This window comes from Mesocricetus auratus, unplaced genomic scaffold (genome assembly GCF_017639785.1).
Source record: "Mesocricetus auratus isolate SY011 unplaced genomic scaffold, BCM_Maur_2.0 Super-Scaffold_100001, whole genome shotgun sequence".
Taxonomy (NCBI): domain Eukaryota; kingdom Metazoa; phylum Chordata; class Mammalia; order Rodentia; family Cricetidae; genus Mesocricetus; species Mesocricetus auratus.
The window spans coordinates 639,651-662,135 of record NW_024429187.1 but is presented as its reverse complement, the minus strand read 5'-3'; the positions used below and the strand labels follow the sequence as shown (position 1 = coordinate 662,135).

At 39.7% G+C, this 22,485-nt stretch overlaps 1 protein-coding gene across 1 annotated transcript; it reads left to right on the top strand.

Annotated features, from left to right (window-relative positions):
* Positions 1-397: 397 nt before the first annotated feature.
* Positions 398-19,672, top strand: Olr1 (oxidized low density lipoprotein receptor 1). The gene is made up of 7 exons (XM_040743728.1): positions 398-2,478; positions 5,370-5,471; positions 7,251-7,487; positions 10,306-10,542; positions 16,625-16,764; positions 17,334-17,449; positions 17,724-19,672. The coding sequence occupies exons 1-7, from the start codon at positions 2,394-2,396 to the stop codon at positions 17,866-17,868; spliced, it is 1,062 nt and encodes a 353-aa protein (XP_040599662.1). The 5' UTR covers positions 398-2,393; the 3' UTR covers positions 17,869-19,672.
* Positions 19,673-22,485: the final 2,813 nt, after the last annotated feature.

The window sequence follows — 22,485 nt, the reverse complement described above, 5'->3', positions numbered from 1 at the left end:
GTTGATTGTTTTTTATCTGCTGTGTGACTTTTCATGGCAAGATGTGATCAAAATCTGTTCACCGCAGATGGGGAAACATGGGTAGACCAAGCAATCAATCCCACCCTTCCCCCATCCACAAAGAAATGTTTCAAATCAGAGGAAATAGGTGTACAACATAGCCTCCATCCCCAAATGCTCTGTCTAGGTACCAAGTGATCCAGACAAGGCAGGAATAGAATGAACCACCACAGGAACTGTGAGTATGTCTTCAGCTAGAGAAAAAGGGAGCATTGTCCTGGGTTGTGGTGACAGCTGTATGACCATGTGAATGTACTTAACACCACATTAAGCAGTTCATCTACAGTAGTTAAAACAGCAGTCATTGTACACTTTATAGTTCTCAATGTTGGTGATGTCTGAGATAATTGAGTCACTGTGGGGACAGTAAAGTGTCCTTCTCATTGTACTGCCATTTCAGTGATTATTAATTCACTATTATAAGAAATTTCCTGAGATTCTACTGAATCTTAGTGAAAGTGAAAGTAGAAAGGCCACTTCGGAAATTGAGGAATGTATTCAATTCCTGGCATTCACTCCTTGGATAGGAAAGGGGTAGGGAGTAGGTAAGGGAGTCATTGGGATTTTTTTTTTAACGCACATAATTGATAAGGTTGTCTTGGCTCTGTGGGCTATTTTGTGAACCTTGTAATAGAAGGAAACTTTAAATGGCTAATAAGTCATTCTCAGCTTGTGCTGGATATCCTACATAGGAATAGGGAAAACACAAAGCTTGCATGAAGGAAGAACATGGAATCCTATATACAGTGTCAGTATTGGTGGTTTTTTCCTATGTAACTTCCTAGATACCTTACCCGTTCTTCTTTTATCTTTCCCTTTCCCCATTCTGCTTTTCCTCTAAGTGGTTTAAAACAAAATTCATCTACTGCAGAGTCTTATAAACACAAACTCCGGAAAACATGTTCAGTAGATAAGGGGTTCCTTTTGAAAAGGGCTACACCGGAGTAAGCATCCCCAGAACTCATCTAAAGCCCATCGCAGACGCACCTGTCTGTAATCTCAATACTCTTACTGTGAGATGGAGGGCAAAGATAGGAGAGGATCCTGGAATCTTGCAGATCAGCTTGCCTAGAGCACGTACCAGCAAACAAGAGACCTTTGCCTAAACAGTGGGAGACCAGCACCTGCATTATCCTCTGACCTCCATTTACACCTGTGTTGTGCATTCATACAAGCATATACACAAGCGTGCACACACACATACACACATGTTAAAAATATATAAATAATTTCAAAGAGATATATCTTTTCATGATAGAAAACCAGATGAAGATTCTAACAACAGGCATAAGTATAAAAAGCCCAGGGTGCATGGCTCAAACTAAAACATCATCTTTTCTGATCCATTTAACTATCCTGGGCATAACAATTAACCATAGTTTTAACTGTTATTTCTGAGTTTTATGCTTCAACTACAAAGCTTGCCATTTTTCACAATATCTCTTAAGTTCCTATTGTAACATTATCACCTAAAATTTTTGGGGGGACAGAGCTTACCTTTGCTGGTCTGGAACTCAGTATTATAGATCAGGATGGCCTTGAACTCATGGAGATCCATCTGGCTCTGTACACCGCCCCCAAGTGCTGGAATTAATGACTTATGACAATATACCTGACAATTGAAACATTACCAAATATACATTATCCTCAAATCACAGACAAATATATATATTCAATAAAAGTATTTCTCCAAGATGACAAACCCAGGAGAAAATCCAAACACTTACTATATTTAGTTTCCATGCGCTCATGCTATTGCTTGAAGTCACTGTATGTAAGAATGTCCCTACCAAGTCCTGTAGCCAGGGTACCATGGCTAAAAATGTTAATCTTACATGATTGACATGATTTATGTTACATGTCTAATTGCCAATTCAATCAATAAGAAGCAAAACATACTACTTATAAAAATATACCATATAGTGACAATAGGCTTCAGGGAATCGGCAAACAGATACATGTGGACCATGAAGTCACATTCTTTTCTACAAACATAGCTTGAAGTATGTGCTTCCTTTGAGTTTCAAGCCCTTATCTGATAAGTCTTCAGTGTCTTTCCTATAATTGTCATGGACAGTGCATTTTTCCCTACTGTCTTTTTCTTAGTGAAAGGTCACGAAACAGGGCTGGAATTACCATTCTCCCCACCCACAACAGACACAACCTAAGAATTCGTGTTAGCCAACTTTCCAATATGAAGCAAAGTCTCCCCTTCCTCCTGCGACAGCTGAGTCATCCTCTGCTAGATAAGAGTCACTATTTAAACAGCACCAGAAGCTCACCCACTGGCAGTTGTCTGAGGTCCTTGACTCCTTCAGTTTCTCACTCTTGGCATGAATTTGGAAATGATTTTTGATGACAAGATGAAGCCTGTGAATGAGCAGCCTGATCAGAAGTTATGTCACAACAAGGCTAAAGGTACCAGGGATGGGTGGATGCCTAGAGAGACAGAATGCCAGGGTTAGCTAAGAAATGGAAATTGAACATACTAGAGAATGGCTTTAGAAAGCAGACATTCAAATGCCAGGAAATACAAGAGACTAATACCACTTATGTGGAAGAAAAAACAAGTAGAATTCAAGATGATAACTTGCTTGTACTACATCTTTACTATCTTTACTGTAGGCTGTTCTCCATACTGGCTCTTTAAATTAGTGACTTCTCTGGATCTTTAAATTGAAGGTTTGAAGAGTGGTACTGGTATTATCTGCCTTTACAGAGAGCTAATCCAAAATAAGAGAGCTAATCCAAAATCACTTAGTTTCATGGAACCATATACAGTAGAGCCAAAATCGTACCACGGATTCTCATATATGCAGAATCTAGTTCATGAAGAACTGTAGGAAATGGATTCATTTAAAACACACAGTGATTATTTTTATATATGTTATTGAAGTGCTTTATGAATTATCTAAAGCAAATTCAGTCACATTAGACCTTGTTGCCTGTTATTGCTGTGAAAAATTATAATTTATGTTTAGCCAATTCAGTAAATTGAACCACTTAGGTTTAATTGACAAACTCAATTCTGTAGACTGCTACAGATAAAACATCTATTATTTTATAAAATTAAGAGAAAAAAGACTGGATAGTGGTAGCACATGCCTTTAATCCCAGGACTCTAAAGGCAGGAACAGGCTAGTCTGGTCTACAGAGCAAGTTCCAGGACAACCAGGGCTACACAGAGAAACCCTGTGTGTGTGGGGGGGGGGTACAAAACATAAGAAGAGGAAGAAAGACAGACAGTGTCTATAAACAAGACTGGACTATTTCCATGGGTGAGTACAGTGTGATTTAATATCTGAGTGACTGAACTAGCTCAGCATGAAGATAGTGCTGGTGTTTAGTTGTACACCCAGCAGCAGTTGAGCTAGCTTGATGTGAAGAAGTGCTGGTGTTTAATAGTAGACTCAATGCCTGCCATTGATTTGTCCAACCATTAATTCATTATTTGTGTAATAACTAATTCTTGCCTGACTTTTTCCATAAATATGCTAATTCTTTAATATCTCCTGTAAGATTTGTGGCCTCCTGTGAACTGTATACATGAGACACTAAATTCATTGAAAAAGTAATTTGTTTGTTTGTTTGTTGACTGACTAACAGTTGTTTTCTGACTAGAAACCATAAATCAGGTAAGAATTAGACCACCATGAATTCCTACCACCGAGATTGGATGAAGGTGTCATGTAGCTGATAGGAACCTGTGTCTTCCTTTCACATCGGTGACTCAGGGGATTGGTGTTTTCTTTAGAGTTGTGGGCATACAATGAGGGAGGAATCCTGGAGTGTGAAAGAGAAAGGTATTCTTTTCCGTAGATACATGATGCCAGGGGCCAGGATTAGGTAACTATTAGTAACAGACATTACTGTCTTCTATTGTCTGCCAGCTCATCTCAAATGCAGACACAGAAATCATTCAGTCAGAGAATGGGCTGCATTTCCTCTGGTGACAATTTCTATCTTTAAAAAAATTATCTATAGCGTCTCACAGAGATTATAAGCACATGAGAATCCTGCTAATGTATTTGACAGTTGATTGACATGGGCCCTTACCACATTCATACTGAAAGCTTGGTAATTCACATTTCAAGCACTGGGGCTTGTAATTATTGCACGAAAGGCCTATGTTTAGAGCCAGATGAGGTACTGCATGCCCTGATATCCCAGCACTAGGGAGGCAGAAGCAAGAGGATTCACCGGTCTGAGACCATCCTGGGTGGGCTACTTAGTGAGTTCCAAGACAGTGTGAACTACAAAGTAAACATTGTCTCAAGCAAGATCAAAATAAAACCCAAGGACCTGCCTTTTAAATTTATTACATGTGTGCTCTCAAGCTAGTGACTGAAGCTTTAGGTTTCTTCTTTACATGGAGAGGAGAATACTATCAGTGTTATGTCTATCTTACAAGGGAAGTAAACCAAACACATTGTGTGTGATGTTTTCCTCTTAGAATCTGTATTGCCTGTGGTTATTCAATCCTGGAATACATAACTGTACATTCTCATGTCTGAGACCTGTGTGACTTGTTTGCAAAAAACAAGGCAACTTTTTCTCTGGGAATAATAGGCCTAGATACTTGAAGCTTGCTTCACATCTGCCTCCGTAATTATTGCAATCCCAGTTAGAGTAAGAGTTTTTACTGACTCGATATACTTCAGGGAGGAAACATCAAATGATCTCTTGCCATACTGTGAGCTTTAGGCTTTTTTTTTCTATTTACTGTAGGGGAGTTACTACATTTGACATAAGTACAAGGCAGACTATTACTATGAGTCAAGTGCATGACAAGGTTTCATTCCTAGTTTTCTTTGGTTAATAACTCCAACTGGAAGAGGTAATTTCAATGAAATAAAAATCGAATGGCATGATATTAGGCATAGAAGTTCTTGAGAAAAATCTCAGGTGACCAGCTAAAATATTTTGCTTGGCATCTGACAGTTGTTTGCATAATGTTACTAATAAATACCTGTGTATATGTGGAAGTAAATGTCAGACTTTCTGCATCGTAGATGAAGTTAGGTTGCCTTCAGGGTTCCTCAAAGGGCATTGTGCATAGAAGTAAAAGCTTTAGAATTTAGTCTCTGATACCTCACTGAGCCCTAACTGTTATTTTTTTTCCCATGTGAGTCTGTGAGTGATTGACTTCAGTTCCATAGCTACCCATTGTCCCACCTGCACACATGCAGAACCAGTGGGTTTGGGGAGGGGACTAAGGGGTGCAGAGCACAGGGCACAGGCAGGATGCAGACCCAGGCTTGATGACCTGCCTATGTCTTCTCCAATTTTCTGATTCTCCTTCCCTGCAGGTTTGCGTTTTCTTTTCTCCCCATGGTGGTGTCCTGTTGCTATGACTCTGGTCATCCTTTGCGTGGGGTTATCCGTGACTCTTATTATACAGTGGATGCAATGTAAGTATTTAAATAGGGAAAAGGAGGCGGACTATGAGAGTAATGAACACAACTCATAGTGACTATAGTTCAGTCTATATTTAGATTCAGTTAGGGATAAAAGCTTTGAGAGGAAGCCAAGCATTTAATGGATATTTTGTGTTCTTCCCTCCACTGGAGAGGGGTATGGAAGGGAGATTATTCATGGTAGAATGTTTTTGTTTTGCTTCATAATTTCATGGAGGAGCTTGTTTACATCCCAGAATACTTGGATAATAACTTGAAGTTTCTAATACATAGGGTCATCAGAGCAACTCAAGAGGAAAAGAAATCCCATTTAGTTTTGTTTTGATGAATTTGACTAAATGCTAAGAATCATAATTGCCCTACTAAAATAAGGAAAACTCCAAAAGCAAAATGTGCTTTGAGTTTGTAACTCGTAGCAAAGTGGAGATATTGAAAGGGGAAAAGAACACATGACCAAAAGCAACAGAGTGGTCAAAAGGAAAGATAATATTTTCCCTGCATCTGCCTGCACAAGTGGGTTTTGGGACTGAGTTATTCTGCCAGCCAGGATCCAAGATGTAAAGCCGCAGAAGCACCACTTGCTTCTTACATGTTTAAGTTGGTGTAATGGTGTTTTGGTTGTTTTTGTTTGTTTGTTTGTTTTATATTGTCTCTGGACACTTGAGGCTTTTCCTAATGATGGGGCAGGGGATACCACTTGATAGCGGTAGCTGGTAGTAAGGAGCCCATCACCATCCAGCAGGCTCAGAGTAGGCCTTGCAGCAAAGGGTCAGCGGTGAGTTGTACTAGAACTGAGCTGAGTTCCTAGAACAGAGTTCATTTCTTCTCAATTACACAACATTCCTTTGGTCTCCACCATCCCAGACTATTCTGTGGCTAAAACAAAATCCACTCTCAGTGACACCATAAAGAAATTTACAAATATTTCATGGGTGGTTGTCTTAAAAATGAAGGCAAATGTCAAGAGTTCCTAAATAAAATTAGGAAGTCTGCCGTGTAGACGGAGTGGGAGGTGTTAAAGAGAAATTCAGCAGAATAAAATGCTAATGACCTGTGAATCACAGTCTAGGGAGATGTAACAACTACAGAGTGCCACTACTGTATTTGTTCTATTATACTAGTCCTTACCTTGTCACTACTTTAAAATTTTTTATTTTATTACTATTCAAGAATTTTATACTGATGTATATAATGCATTTTGATCAAACCTATTCCCATTTTCCTCCCAGCACCACTTTTCTACTGAATTTCATGGGTTCTGCTTTTAATTTTTAAACCACTTAATGTTGCCTGTATGTGTATGGGTTTAGGGCCACCTGCTGGAGCTTAGGTAGCCTCACAGGTGCCACATCATGGAGAAAACAAACTGACTCTCCCTTTCCAGCCACCATCTCAATACCTCCTCAACTAGGGGTGGGATCTCTGGAGCCCAGCCTCATCCTTTGTCTTTACATTTTTTCCCCAAGGTATACATAGAACAACAAAAATAAAGCTGTGAATTTTTGTATTCAGAAATCTCTACATGATTACTGATAAAAATTGCAATATAATTGAAATTACAAAACTACATTCTGAATAATTTTTGGGCAAATTCCCAGTAGCCTTTCAACTACATTTATTTCGCCATTGTAACTCAAATGGATAAGCCATTTTTTTCAAAACTCATCTGTTTTCAGGATAGACTATTTGAGTCTGTGTTTTAATGTCCTGGGCATCCAGTGGCAGCATTTGTAGTAGAGAGCATAGGCTGAGTCTTAATTCTCTATGCTTTAGTACTCCAGGTATCCGACCTCCTAAAGAAATACCAAGCAAACCTTACTCACCAGGAACATACCCTGGAGGGACAGATCTTAGCCCAGCAGCAGGCAGCAAATACTTCTCAGAAGAAACTCAAGGAAACAATAGACACTCTCACCTGGGAGCTGAATGAGAAAACCAAAGAACAGGAGGAACTTCTGCAGCAGAACCAGAACCTCCAAAAAGCCCTGCAGAGAGCTGCAGATTTTTCAGGTACAGGGGAGGAGCATTGAAGAGGTATGGAGGTGGGTGTTCTCTGTTCAGTCTCAATTAGGCATAAAACTACCACACCACACAGAGACCATGGCTTCAGAGTGCTCTACATAAGTTCTCAGTCATTGCCATTTCTACTCTAGCCTGTGTTAAGCCTTGTACACCTCTAATCTGATGGAGCTCTACATCTCATGGGGTTAACATTTTCTTCCTTCTTTCTTTTCAACTCGGGCTTTGAGGTTTGTGTAGAAGTGCCATCCTGTCCCATCACTGCCACTGCCACAGATGCATTATTATTTCCCTCCAAATGCATCTTATTGCTGGCTCCCTTGCCCTTGAGAATATTCCTGTCATTGCAATTTTTTACCCCACCCCCCCCTGTTAGCTTCATTCTGGGACACTCTTTCTTAGACAGGCACTATATCTCTCTAAGCACAACCAGTGGAGGTCAGTTGACTTGGAGGGTGTAGGTAGGTACATTAGGCTGAGCAAAAATTAGGGGTCTGCAAAGTGAGTTTATATAGGAAGTGAGATGACATCATATGTCTAAAGAGATTCAGAATGTAGGGAGCAGGCAGGCAAAGAACAGATTATGTGTCATTGATTTTTTTTCTGCACTGTGTAATCATGCAAGGTATGGTTTCTAATTACAGAATTAGGTGTGGCAGAGTCAGATATCCCTTCTTGGCAAGTGCAAGATAGAGGGTGTTCTTCTCAAAAGTAGCAATTAAGTGCCACTCAAAATCACATTTCTCCAAATTTTTTGTTTATGTATCTAACAATTCAGTTGTGCAGTTTTGTTAATTAGAGATTATAGATAGCTATCCCTTCATTGTTAATAAGATATTGAGGACAGGATAGAGTTTATGAATAATGATAATGAGTGGTTTCAGAGCAAAGTTACTTAGATTACAAGTCTTTTCAGCCCAACATGGTGGGGCACACTTTAATCCTAACACTGGGGATATCAGAGGAGTAACTTAACTTTGCAAAAATAATCAGAAAGTTTTAGACAGACTAACTTTTGACCAGTGTCACGCTGGTGGTCAGAAGAACAGCAGGTTGCAATTGACTTCAGGGTGTTTGCCCACCAAGAGTAAAATCCTTGTTGGGTGAATCTCAGGTAGACAAGGCCCTGAGATCATTGGCCAAAGAGTGTTTTATGCTTTGCTGATGTTTTCCCCTGCCATCTTCCTCTGGTATCTGGCATGGTATGAATGGTTATCTGGAGATCCCCACTGCCTGTAATGTAGTGTGTTTATCTCATGAAACATACTGTTATACTGGGCATTTTTACCTTTGGATTGTTATTAAGATAATTCTTTCTAAGCTGTACTGTCTAATTGATAATAACAATGTTAGTGATGAATAAAAATAAATACAAGGAAATGTCACCAGCTAGGGACTATGAGTTTCACGTAAGTTACTGCATAGATCGTAGTTCAGGTTAATGATTAAGGAAAACATTTGAGTCTCTAGGGGCCAGCTGCCTCTAATTCTCTTAATGCTGAACGTTCCAGTCACAGGTTTTGGTGTGCATCATTAGCTGAAACAAAGCCTTAAAATAGCTTCAGGTTAGATCAGATCAGATGTTTTGATAATAGTTTTGTGATTAAAAATCCCAGAAAACAGCCGGGCGGTGGTGGTGCACGCCTTTAATCCCAGCACTCGGGAGGCAGAGGCAGGAGGATCTCTGTGAGTTCGAGGCTGGGTTGGACCGATAGCCTCCAAAACAATACAGAGAAACCCTGTCTCGTAAAAACCAAAAAAAAAATCCCAGAAAACAATTTAAAGTTCCCCAAAACATGTGGGTGAACTATAGATTGATTAGGTTAGGGTCAAAAATATAAAGCAGCCCAACTGTTGCTAGTTGACATACTTTCCTTGCTAGGTTTGGTTGGTAATCAAAGGTGATGATTAATTCCTTGTACCCATTCCTGTCTTCAGTTTCCTGCTATAAGAAACTATTGATGAGTGGGTATACACCCAAAAGATTTAAAGTAGAGTTGATTGATTCTTTTTCATATATAAAAGTTTAGGTTTGTGATTCCTTATAAGATTGCCTTTCAAGATAAGTAATAAAGTAATTGGCTCTTTCTTTGTAACTGCAAAGCTGCAGCCTGACAGTAAAAGACATGGATGAGAAGAATATCCTGCTTGCCTACATAGTTAATCTATAACCAGTTGCTTAGTTATGAATGTATATGGGTTCTTGGATCATTTCTTTTTTACCTATCATATGTAAAATCTTTAATTGTGTAAGGGATATGGAAAACCTGCTGTCTTTTGCTTGTGTACATTCACTTAAAGAGCAGAATGTAACCACATTGTAAATTTTGTGTTTCCTGAATGATTTTGCTGGAGTATACAAGCTGTTGAAAAATGAATAAAGTTAGAGTTAAAATAGACTAGAAGTAAAACACCAAGAGTGACAGAGTTAAAATGAGGTAGAAGAAAAAAATCAAGAATGAGAGAAAGAAATCACCAGGATAACAAAGAATAGAGAATACAAAAGAAGTATAAAGAAAAATCTGGAAAAAAACATCAAGAGAGTGTGTGAGTGTCTTTTTCCCCTAACCTCCGCAGATAAAAAAGCCTAGGAAGCATCAACTCTGTGGATTTCCCTTGAGCCCTGCATTGCAGCAGCCTTTCAAGGGCACTTATTCCTCCATTGTTGTACAAATGGATAAACTATTTCTGTCAACACTCATCTGTGGTCAGGAGAGATTATTTGAGTCTGTGTTTTAGTGTCCTGCGCATCCAGTGGCAGCATTTGTACTGGAGAGGAGAGGCTGAGTCTTAATTCTCTATGCTTTAGTACTCCAGGTAACCGAACTCCTAAAGAAATACCAAGCAAACCTTACTCACCAGGAACACATCCTGGAGGAACAGATCTTAGCCCAGCAGCAGGCAGCAAATGCTTCACAGAAGAAACTCAAGGAAACAATAGACACCCTCACCTGGGAGCTGAATGAGAAAACCAAAGAACAGGAGGAACTCCTGCAGCAGAACCTGAACCTCCAAAAAGCCCTGCAGAGAACTGCAAATTTTTCAGGTACAGGGGAGGAGCACTGAAGAGGTGTTGAGATGGGTGTTCTCTGTTCAGTCTCAATGAGGCTTTATAAAACTACCACCCCACACAGATACCATGGCTTCAGAGTGTTCTACATAAGCTCTCAGTCAATGCCATTTCTACTCTAGCCTGTGTTAAGCCTTGTACACCTCTAATCTGATGGAGCTCTACATCTCATGGGGTTAACATTTTCTTCCTTCTTTCTTTTGAACTCGAGTTTTGAGGTTTGTGTAGAAGTGCCATCCTGTCCCATCACTGCCACTACCACAGATGGGTTATTATTTCCCTGAAAATGTGTCTTATTGCTGGCTCCCTTGCCCTTGAGAATATTCCTGTCATTGCAATTTTTTACCCCACATCCCCTGTTAGCTTCATTCTGGGACACTGTTTCTTAGATGGGCACTACATCTCTCTAAGTACAACCAGTGGAGGTCAGTTGACTTGGAAGGTGTAGGTAAGTACTTTAGGTTGAGCAAAAATTAGAGGTCTCAAAAGTGAATTTATATAGGCATTGAGATGATTTCATGTGTCTAAAGGGATTCAGAATGTACAGGGGAGGCAGACAAAGACTAGATTACACTGTCACCTTCTGTGCTCATCCAGAAGCTTTGTGCATTACTGAGGTATTTTTGTACTGTGTAACGAAATAAAGTTGTAGATGAAGTTTCTTTCCTGCCTGGTCCTGCTGCCCTCCAGTCCCAAATAAACACACAGAGGCTTATACTAATTATGAACTGTTTGGCCTATGGCTTAGGTTTCTTGCTGGCTAGCCCTCTCTTAGTTATTAATGCATAACTACTAATCTATATATTTCTACATGGCCCTATCTTACTGGAGAATGTCCTGGGCCCTATCTTCCCAGAAGTTACATGGCGTCTCTCTGGTAATTTACCCTCTGCGTCCTCTCCCCAGAATTCTATTCATCTGGTAGCCCCGCCTATTTGTTCTGCCTGGCTACTGGCCAATCAGGGTTTATTAAACCAATAAGAGAAACATATATTCACAGAATACAGATAGGACATCCCCATCATAAGGTGTGACTTCTAATTACAGAGTTAGGTGTGACAGAGTCAGATTTCCCTTCTCCAGAAATGCAAGAACAGGAGTGCTCTTCTCAGGATTAGCAATTAAGTGCCATTCAAAAACATGTTTCTCCAACTTTTTGCTTGAGTGACTAACAATTCAGTTGTGCAGCTTTGTTGAGTAAAGATTGTATATTTATATGTGAATAGTCATGCTTTCATTGTATATTAAGATATTGAGAGCAGTATAGAGTTTGCAAGTAATGGTTAGGAGTGGTTTGATGTAAAGTTACTCAGGTTATAATTCTTTTCTTTTTCTTGTATTTAATATTAAAAAATTTTATTTTTAAATTTAAATTCAAATTAGAAACAAGGTTTCTTCACATGTCAATCTCACGTCCCTCTCCCTTTCCCTCCCCTCCTCCCACCCCCTCCCACCACCCACCCAATACCCCCTCCTTTCCCCAAGGAGGGTGAGTTCTTCCATGGGGTGTCCATAGTCTGTCATTTAATCTAGGACAGGGCCTAGCACCTCCCCCAAGAGTCCAGGGTGAGAGTGCATCTCTCATTGTGGGATGGACAGCATAGTAGTGTATGCCTTTAATACTAGCATTGGGGAGACAGAGGCAGGCAGATCTCTGAGTTTAAAATTAGCCTTGTGTACATAATGAGTTCCAGGCTTGGCTACATAGAAATCTCAAACAAACAAACAAATAAATAAATCATTTGGGTATGAAAGAAGTAATTTAGTTGGGTCTTTGTGGTGCACCACTTTAATCCTAGCATTCGGGAGGCAGAGACAGGTGGAACTTTATGAATTTGAGGCCAGCCTGATCTACAGAGCAAGCTACAGGACAACCTCCAAAGCAATACAGAGAAACCCTGTCTCAAAAAAACCAAAAAGAGAGAGAGAGAAAGAGATAATTTAACTTTGCAAAGTATTCAGAAACTTTTGGAGAAACTGACCTCTGAATAGTGTCAAAAATATATTTAATCTTCCTAGGTAGGGAATCTTTCAATAAACCAAGGGATGCAGCAATTCAAACCATGTTTAATGGAAGCAGGCTTAAATATTAAGAAAGTGAAAATCCCAACTAGTGGGTTATTTTAGAGACACAGCAGTATAACAGTTTTGTATTTATGTGCTACAAATTTTGTGGGATTCAATCTGTGTCAGGACCATAAAGAAACTTTGCTTAGATATGCCAAACATGAACAGTGGATCAGACACAGAATTCACATGCCCCTTCCTGGCATATATATTATGATGCCCTTTGTTTCTTACCTTGAAATGTTAATTATGGCCAATTAATAGTTTCCAGATGAATTTCTGCTTTACTCATGTTATGAGCATTCTTTGCTGCCTGCCTGGCTCCACAACTGGAACAGCCCCAAATGAGCACTCAGAGACTTGCATTAGTTATAATACTGTTGGCCAATGACTAGGGATTCTTATTGGCTAGCTCTGTCTTAATTACTAACCCATTTCTATTAGTCTAAGTATTTCCACGTGGTCTCATCAGATAAAGGTCTGGGTGTCTGTTACTCCTCTGGATCTGTTACTCCTCTGGCATTGTACATGGCGACTGATTCTCTGCCTACACCTCCCAGAATCCCTCCTCATCACCTAGACCTGACTATCTTGCTGTCCTATAAGATAAACATACTTACAGAATGACCTCTCCCATCATACTCATGTTGCTTTAAGGGGACACTCATGAAAATATCATAATTCTGAAATCTGTGGTGATATATTATTTATGATTTATTAAAAACTTGTTTGAGTATTTAGAAAGCAAAGTCAGCCGCAAGTTATACAGGTCAGGCAGTGGTGACACACACCTTTAATCCCAGGACTCAGGATTAAGAGGCAGACAGATCTTTGTTAGTTCAAGGCCATACTAACCACATGAAATTGATCTAGTCCTAAAAGAAACGACTTACACAAGGTGATCTCAGAATCTTGTTCACATGCCTTAATTCCTAGCACTAGGAGGAGGAGACAGGAGTGACATGGTTGGATGGAGAGAGGAATAAAAGGCAGAATGGACAGGAACTGACAGATTTTGCCTCTGAGTATTAGTAGAGACAGGATTGCCATTTCAGCTTGGTAGAGATAAGACCTACAGACTTAGCTGCTTTGTTTCTCTGATCTTCACCTTGAAGCTTGAACCACAATATTGGTCTCTGGGTTTTTTATTTTTCTTTCTACAGAAATACCAAGTGGAAAAAAATGATGCTAATTTTCTCAAATTTGAGGCAAATCCTTTCTGTCTTACTGACAGGTCTGTAGTCCACAATAGACCGATGGGATGATTTACTTGGAAGCTAAGGAAATGCAGGGTCTTCAGAAAGATATATCTGTGCATTTAACATAAGAATTGGTGCTTTTTTTGTCTTTAATTATACAAATAGATTGATAAAAATGGCAGGTTCCATATAAGCCCCCAAACTCTGAGGCCAAAGCAGAATACTTCCTTAATTAGTTTATACTCAGAGAAGTTAGAGAGGGTGTGTACTACTCTAGCTGTATTAGGTTCTCAAGAGGGACAGAACCAACAGGATGAGTAAGTACTAAAGGGGGATTTATTAGACTTGCTTGCATAATGTGTCTGAGGAATAGAACAATATCTCAAACTGGGTGAGTGGAGAATTTGGCAGTTGTTTAGTCTGTGAGGCTGGATGTCTCAGCTATTGCTGTCTGGCAGCAAAGACCTGGAGTAGCAATGAAGAGCTACTGATGTGCAGTCTATTTTCAAAGCTGGAAGAGGCTGATGATAATACCAGGAGAGGAATTCAGCTGTGTGATCAATGAACATTGCCTGCCGAGTGAGAGCACACAGGCACAAAGAAAAACTTCCTTCTTCCCCCATCTCTGTGTTGCCACAGGAAGGGCACCCATATTTATGGGAGTTTCCACTTCAGATAACCTGATTAAGAAAATCCCTCACAGGCATGCCCAGCAGCTTGGCTTTCAGTTCATTCCAGATCTAAGCAAGCTGACAACCAGGGTTTATCAAGGTGCACTATCACAGGTATTAAATGCACAATCAACATTAGGTTCAAATTCCTGATTTCTTGATCTATCAAATGAAGACATTAGTGGAGTCAATCTCCTAGTTATACAAGGCTTAAATGAGTACACATATTTGAAGTACTTCCAACAGTTTGTGCACTTGGGAAATTATATTTACGTTCATTAAACTTTGTATGTAATGGGAGATGCTATATGCTATTACACACACACACAAACATACACACACACACACACACACACACACACACACACAGAGAAATGTAGTTAAATTTAATACCACATAGAGAAGCATGCCTTTCTCAATTTGTTATCATATAGACAAGTTGGCTAGACTGTTTCTTTAGTCCACAAAAAGCAGATTTGTTTACATTTACTTACAGTGATGGGGCTAGACAAATTCTGAAGGAAATTCACACCGTACTTTAAACTCAGGCATTCCCTTTCTACTTTACTTTCTGATTTCATTTTTTCCAGAACTTCTCACTCTATCCTTTATGTACATATTTTTGTTGTTCTATAGTTTTGTCTTATTTCTTTTGTTTTAGATAGATTCTCACCCTGTAGCCCAGATTGGCCTGGGACTCATTATGTAAACCAGACTGGCATTGACCTCAAGGAATTCCTTCCGCTTTAGTCTTCTATGTGTGGGGTTTGCAGGCATGAACCATTTTTTAGGTCTACATTTGCCTTCCTTGTACAGCATGTTTGTATAAAATTATCAGGTGGGCTTGTACCACAATGGAAATTGAAGTCATAATTTTACTCTTCCTAAGGACTTTTTCCCATTTTGGCTATCTAGGGGAAAAGGTAGTTTCTTTGTGTATCACCATCACAATGAAGCTGGTGGTGACCATGTTGACAATTTGGGAGCTGTCAGCATGTAGGTGTTGACACCTTAGCCTACTTACTGCCTTCTCCCATAGATGAGTTTACTGGATTCCCCAGAAAATTTGCTGCTGAGAGCATCCTTATTTACTGAAATTGAGAATGCTCATTTTATACCAATACAACATTCTACCTAAATCAAACTGTCCAAAAGAATGGGAGCTACTATGTGACAGTAAATTTTCTAGCAAGAACATGTTTAAAGAAAGAAAAAGAAACAGGGAATTAATTGCAATTACATAGTTTACTTAAACAAAACATCTAAAATAATAATTTACCATGAACCTTTGAGGTTCTTAAGGGGTTGGTTAGTATGACTCTCATGAAGCTCTCAAAATCACACTCGTGCTTTAAATGCAAGCATGGGTGACTGCAAACTCACCTCATTTCTGAAACCACATTAAGAGCTGTATTGGACAACACATGGATAAAAGGAGACAAAACAGCCAGAACTAATTCTCTTATTAGGAGAAATAACAAAATTAGAAAGTTTTTTAATGCATGTCTATCTTTGTAATAACAGAATGGCCAATAAAACCCACTTCTTTAACTCTGGTTCTCATAATTTCAAACAAAACTTAAAAAAATCAAATTACAAGCTTGCATAGGAAGAGAAATGAAATGCTAAATGGAGAGTCAACCCAGTTTACTAAAATCAGAAAGCTTTAGCTCTTCCTCTTTATAAACTTTAAAGACAGGGCAAGGAACTGGGAAAAGTTGGAGATGGAGAAACCACAATCAAAATACATTGTATGAAAAAAATCTATTATCAGTAGCATAAAAAAGGTATAAAGGAAAATAAGGGCTGGAAGGTTGGCTCAGTGGTTACGAACACTGGCTGCTCTTCCAGAGCACCTATATTGGGTTCTCTGCATCCTTATAGCAACTCATAACTGCAGTTTCAGGTCCAGTGAATCTGACACCCTCTGAGAGTACCACATGCATGCAGGCAAATACTCATACACATTAAATGAAAATGAGGTGTAAAAAAAAATGATCCAACAGTGAGGAAATAAAGATTCTGGCCATTCTGGTATTTGCAGGATCTGAGTATCATTCTGAGGAAGAAATGGAGAAATGCATTTACTTAGAACTCATCTGTTCTATTATCACTACCTAGGCCCTTGTCCACAAAACTGGCTATGGCATAAAGAACACTGTTACCTGTTCTCTTCTGCACAGTCCTCCTGGGCAAAGAGCCAAGAAAACTGCCTGTCTTTGGATGCACAGTTGCTACAAATTAATAGCATAGATGATCTGGTGAGTCATTTGGGGTGACGGGGCAATAGGTGATGGGTTAGGAAAAGAAAAACGAATCAGGCTTAGGTTTCTGGGGGAATATCTTAGAGTTTTCTTGCTGTTAATAAATGCCATGGCAACTCTTATAAGTATTTACTTGGGGCTGGCTTACATTTCAGTGGGTTGGTTCATTATCAGCATGCATGAAGCATGGTGGCACACGGGCAGATGTGGTACTAGAGAAGAGCTGAGAATTCTACATCTGAACTCGAAGGCAGCAGGAAGAGAGTGACGCTGAGCCTGGCTTGAGCTTCTGAAAACCCAAAGTAAAACCTGAGCCATACCTATTCCAACACCTCCACTCTCTATGAGGGCAATTTTCTTTCAAGTCACCACAGGGAGGAACACTTGCTTGAGAGGGGAAATAGTTGTTTTTTCTGATCGGATTGCATACTTGGCCTTGGGCATGCAGGCTATGTAGAGTCTCAGTAGGCTTCTGTAAGCATTGTCATCAAACCACCAAGCGATGTTGAAGATCTTTTTTATGTTTAGTTTGATGAATCTGAAGTCAGAGTGGTGTCTTTCCACAGAGCTTCATCTTGCAAGCAACTTCTCATTCCACCTCGCCATTCTGGATGGGATTGCATCGGAAGAAAAAAAATGACCCGTGGCTGTGGGAGAACGGCTCTCCGCTGCGGCCTCACTTGTAAGTCCATTTCCCCTCTTGGTGCCCACTGTGAGTATTCTGTTCCTGGCCAGACCTGCTTTGAAGTCACTGTCACATTCCTGCATGTGTCCTCTTCCTGTCAGAATGAAGAGTGAGGACTCAATGAAAGTCCCAAGAGTGTTGGCTCTATGTCCCTTCAGACCTGGGCTGGCATTTCCTTTCACATCACTGCTGAGTGCAAGCTTTGAGACAGGATTGATTTCTAACGCAAAGATGCTACATGTCATTTTTTTTCTTTTCTCTATACCTGCAGATTCAGGATCAGGGGAATTCCTTCCCAGACTCATCCATCAGGCACCTGTGTGTACATTCAAGGGGGAGGTATTTTTGCTGACCACTGCATTTTAACTGCATTCAGCATATGTGAGAAGCAGGCAGGCCTATCGCCAACAGAGTGAAGTTAAAGATTCTGAAAGAACAGAAGACTTATGACTGTTAGAAAATTTAAGCTATTCCTGCTTACTTGAATGTGAAACATGATTTTCATGACAGCAGTCAGCTAACTGCTAGCATCAGTTCTCACCAGCAGAGGCAAGAACTAGAAGCAGAGACTAGGTATCCAGTTGTTGGACATCTTTGTATCAAACGTTGTGAGTTTGTTTATCCATACGTATTAGCCTTGCCCTTCCCAAGCCTCCTGGCCATGCTGCAATCCTTCATCGCTCTCTTTTTTGAAACGATGACTCCTGCCTGACCTGGAAAATGCTTTCTAATCAGTCTCCTATACCTCAGTGCACCTTATGGAGCTGCATAAGGAAGACAGAATGTGGAGAAACTGTCCTAGTGCAGGCAGGGGCTCAGAAGGGAAGTGTGCCTCTGAAGCAGCACGCGGAGAAACAGAATGGAGGAAAAGCCACACTGCAAGAAGGAACTTGTGTTCCTGCTAGAAGCCACAGCTTGACCATTGTGACTGTGTTCCATCTCCAGACTGCATCATTTTCACATTTACAATTTTAATTTTATATTTATTTTATGTTTGTGGGGGTTTGTCTACATGTGCACCACATCAGCATCTGGTGCCATTTGGAGGTCATAAAGTAGCATATGATCTTCTGGAATTGGAATTTACAGGTGGTTGTGAACTGCTATGTAGGTGCTAGGAATTGAACTCATGTCCTCTGGGAAAACAGCCAGTGCTCTTAACCATGAGCTGTCTCTCCTGCCCTTGTGATCAGTTCTTACATAACTAATCTCTTCCTCTTTCCTCTACCAAGCAACAGTATTGTTATTTTAACCCTTTAAAAACAGTGCTTGTTAGAACCATATAATATGTGGCCCCAAAGCAAGACCAGATTTTTCCCCTAAGTTACACATCCCTTGTAGACAACCTTTCCTTGATCCTGTCATGCTATGCTGTGATTCAGAAACACACATGACCAAAATGAAAGAAACTAAGTTTCAGGACAAGTTTTTAGAGCAATATGATCTGAGCATAAAAATGGTATTCGGTTGAAACAGATGAACTAAGAGACTTCTATTTTCAAAACCTCCATTTTCCCCACAAACTTCAGACACTTCCACATCAAAGGAAGCTTTTTATTGTTTTAGGCCAACAATCGTGTGTGTGTGTGTGTGTCTGTGTGTGTGTGTGTGTGTGTGTGTGTGTGTGTGTGTGTCTGTGTGTGAAGATGTGTCCTTGGGAAGATGAGACAGGGATCACTTTTTCACTGGCAGTTTTTCTATGTAACGAACTTATAATAAATTGAATTTGTAAGTCCTGTAAACTGTGGTGGTCAAGTCACCATAGCCACAATGATGCACATGTCTGTCACTCCTGCCCCTTTCCAAGCCTTCTCCCTAAAACAAACACTGAACTGCTTTCAGATTACATTTCATAGAGCTTATAATTTTTTTAAGACAGGGTCTCACTATGTAGCTTTGACTGGCCTGGAACTCACTGTGAAGACCAGACTGACCTCTGACTCACAGAATTTGTTCTGCCTCTGACTCCCAAGTTCTAAGATTAAAGAACTGCACTGCCACATGTGACTCATACAGTTTATATGCATGGAATTATAAATATGTACTTTTGGCCCAGGTTCTTTCACTTGGTGCTATTACTTTGGTATGCATATATCTTCATTTCAGTGTTAAACACCCCACTATGGGTACATACTGCTAATTGTTTATCTGTGTATTTGTTGATGCCATTTGGGTTGTTTCTGTTTGAGTTCACCTACAAATAAAGTTACTATGAATGTCCATGAGCAAGTCTTTGGATCTGATTTCTCAGGTAAGCACTTACAAGTGTGAAGTTCACTTCACACAGTACATAGATATATAGTTAGTGATCTGAGAAACAGCTAAAAGTCTTTCCAAAGTTAAGGCACTTGGCATTCCCACCAGGAGTGTAGAATGAATCAGTCCCTTTTCATCTGCACCATAATTCAGTATGGTCAATATCATAACTTTAACCATTCTGCATGCCTGCCATCAGAGAAGGTCAGAAGAGGGCACTGTATCTTCTGGAATTGGAGTTACAGACAATTGTGAGCCATCCTGTAGATCCTGGGAACTGAACCCAGGTCCTCTGGAAGGACACCCAGCACTCAATTCCTGAGCCATCTCTCCAACCCTTTAGCTATCTTTATAAGTATATATCTGTGTATAGTTGCAGTTTTAATTTGAAGTTCTTAAATGGATAATGGTGTTATTATTTACTATCTATACATTTTCTATGATGAAATAGCTGGGTATTACTTTTGAGAATTTTGGTTTTCTTGGATTTTAAACCTGAGGGATTTACATATTTGAGAATAAAAAAGTCCTGGTGTGGAACAAAAGTTTTTGTTTTTTTTAGTTAGGGTTTCTATTTCTGGGACCATGGAAACTCTTATAGAGGAAAACATTTCATTGAGTGACTTACAGTTTCAGAGGTTTAGTCCATTATCATCATAGCAAGTCCATTATCGTCATAGCAGGACATGGAAGCATGAATGCAAACATGGTGCTAGAAAGGGATCTGAAAGTGGAGAAGGAGCTACATATTGACTTGCAGGCCACAGGAAGTGGTCTGAGACACTGAGCATGGCTTGAACGTGTATGAGACCTCAAAGCCCGCCTCCACAGTGGCACACTTCCTCCATCAAGGCCACTCCCACTCCAACAAAGACACGACTTCCAATAGTACCACTCCATATGAGCTTATGAAGACCAATATGTTCAAACTACCACAGTTTATGTATTTGTTTGCTTGTTGTTTTGCTTATAACTTACCTTTTTTTAAAAAAAAACTAGAATATTCACAAAGCAGACATTTTTAATTTTGATAAAGTCCATTTTCATATTTTAGCCATTATTCCTAAGAACTCACTGCCTAATTCAACACCCTGAAACTTTCTCTTTTGCCTCTTGGTCCAGAAAGGTTTTAGTTCCAGGTTTTGCCCTGTGGTCTATGACTTGTTTTGGATTCTTTGCAGGTCATGCATTGAAGCTCCTCAGTTTATACGTGGATATCCAATTGTTTCAACAATCTAGTGAGGTTGCTGTTGCCCCTTAATAGTGTTTATCTGTTCCCACATGCTCTGTCCTTCTGGCTTTCTTCCTACTATGGCCTCTGCACTATTTTGAATACTATATTTTTATAATAAACATTGAAATCAGGCAATGATGATGCTTGAACCATAGTCTTATCCAAAGGCTGTTTCAGTTGATGTGTGCTACTGTATTTCTATATTCAGCTTTGAACTGTCTTATCAACTCCATGAAACCCTTTTTTTAAATTTTGGTTTTGGCCATATTGAATCTATAGATAAATTTTAAGAGAGCTAAACACCTTTAAAAAAGCTAATTCATAGCCAGGTATGGTGGTGTACACCTTTCAACCCAGCACTCATTAGGCAGAAGCAAGCAACTCCATCTCTATGAATTCAAGGCCAGCCAGGACTACAAAGTGAGATCCTACCTCAAAATAAAATACAATAAATGAAAAGAGTGCTCATTTCCAAACAAAGCACATTTATCCACACATTCTACACATTCTTTCCTCTCTCCCGACAGTTTTGTATTTTCTGTACAGATATCCTGCACATTATAGGCTGTCATTACGTATTTCATACTTTTCAAGTTACTGTAGATGGAATTACCATCTACAAATTTGATTTATAAGTATCTGTTGTTAGTGTTCAAAAGCAAAACAATGGATTTTTTATTAGTGTTGTACTCTGAGGCCTTGGTAAACTCATTGCATTGTTCTCAAAACTTCTCTTCTATATGCTGCTGGATTTTCAGTGCAGGTAATGTAAACATACTCAATTCTTCATGCTTTCATGAATGACTGCATATGGACCTTGAACTTAGGTCATTGAACTTTAAGTATGGTGTCAACTATACATTTTGCATAGACAGTCATTAATTTAAGAAGCACATTTCCTGAATACTATTACAGCCCAGATATGGAAAGGAAGGCCTAGACCCTCCCCCAAATGATGTGGTGGATTTTGATGATCCCCCATGGAGGGCCTCACTGTCCCTGGGGAATGAGTAGGGGGTGGGTTAGGGGGTCAGTGGGAAGCATGGGAGGATGGGAGGGCTAGGGAATGGGGGGATGGATATGTAAATAAGAGTGTCTCAAAAATAATGAAAAATAAGTAAGTTACTTTTTAAACAGTTTTATTTTATTAGTGTGTGTTTCTGCATGTGTACATGTGAGTATGTGTGTACTTGTGTGTGTGTCTCTGTGTGTGAGTGCAGTATACATTTGTTTGTGTGAGGACACACATGTTGTATGGGCTTGCTGGCACATTCAGATGCCTACAGAGACCAGAGACTTGTCTTTATCTGTTACTCTCTAGTTCATGAGACAGAGTCTTGAAGTAAACATGGAGCTCACAAATTAGCCTGGCAGTCCAACAAGCCCCAGATATACTCTTGACTTTGCTCCCTACACTGCCATATCCAGTTACAAGTCCATGCTAGCATACCCAGTGCTGGAGATTTGAACTCTAGGAGTCATTTCACATGTTATCCATTTTTGTCTCTAGATACGGTTTTTCATCATGAGGTCTTTTTTTCTA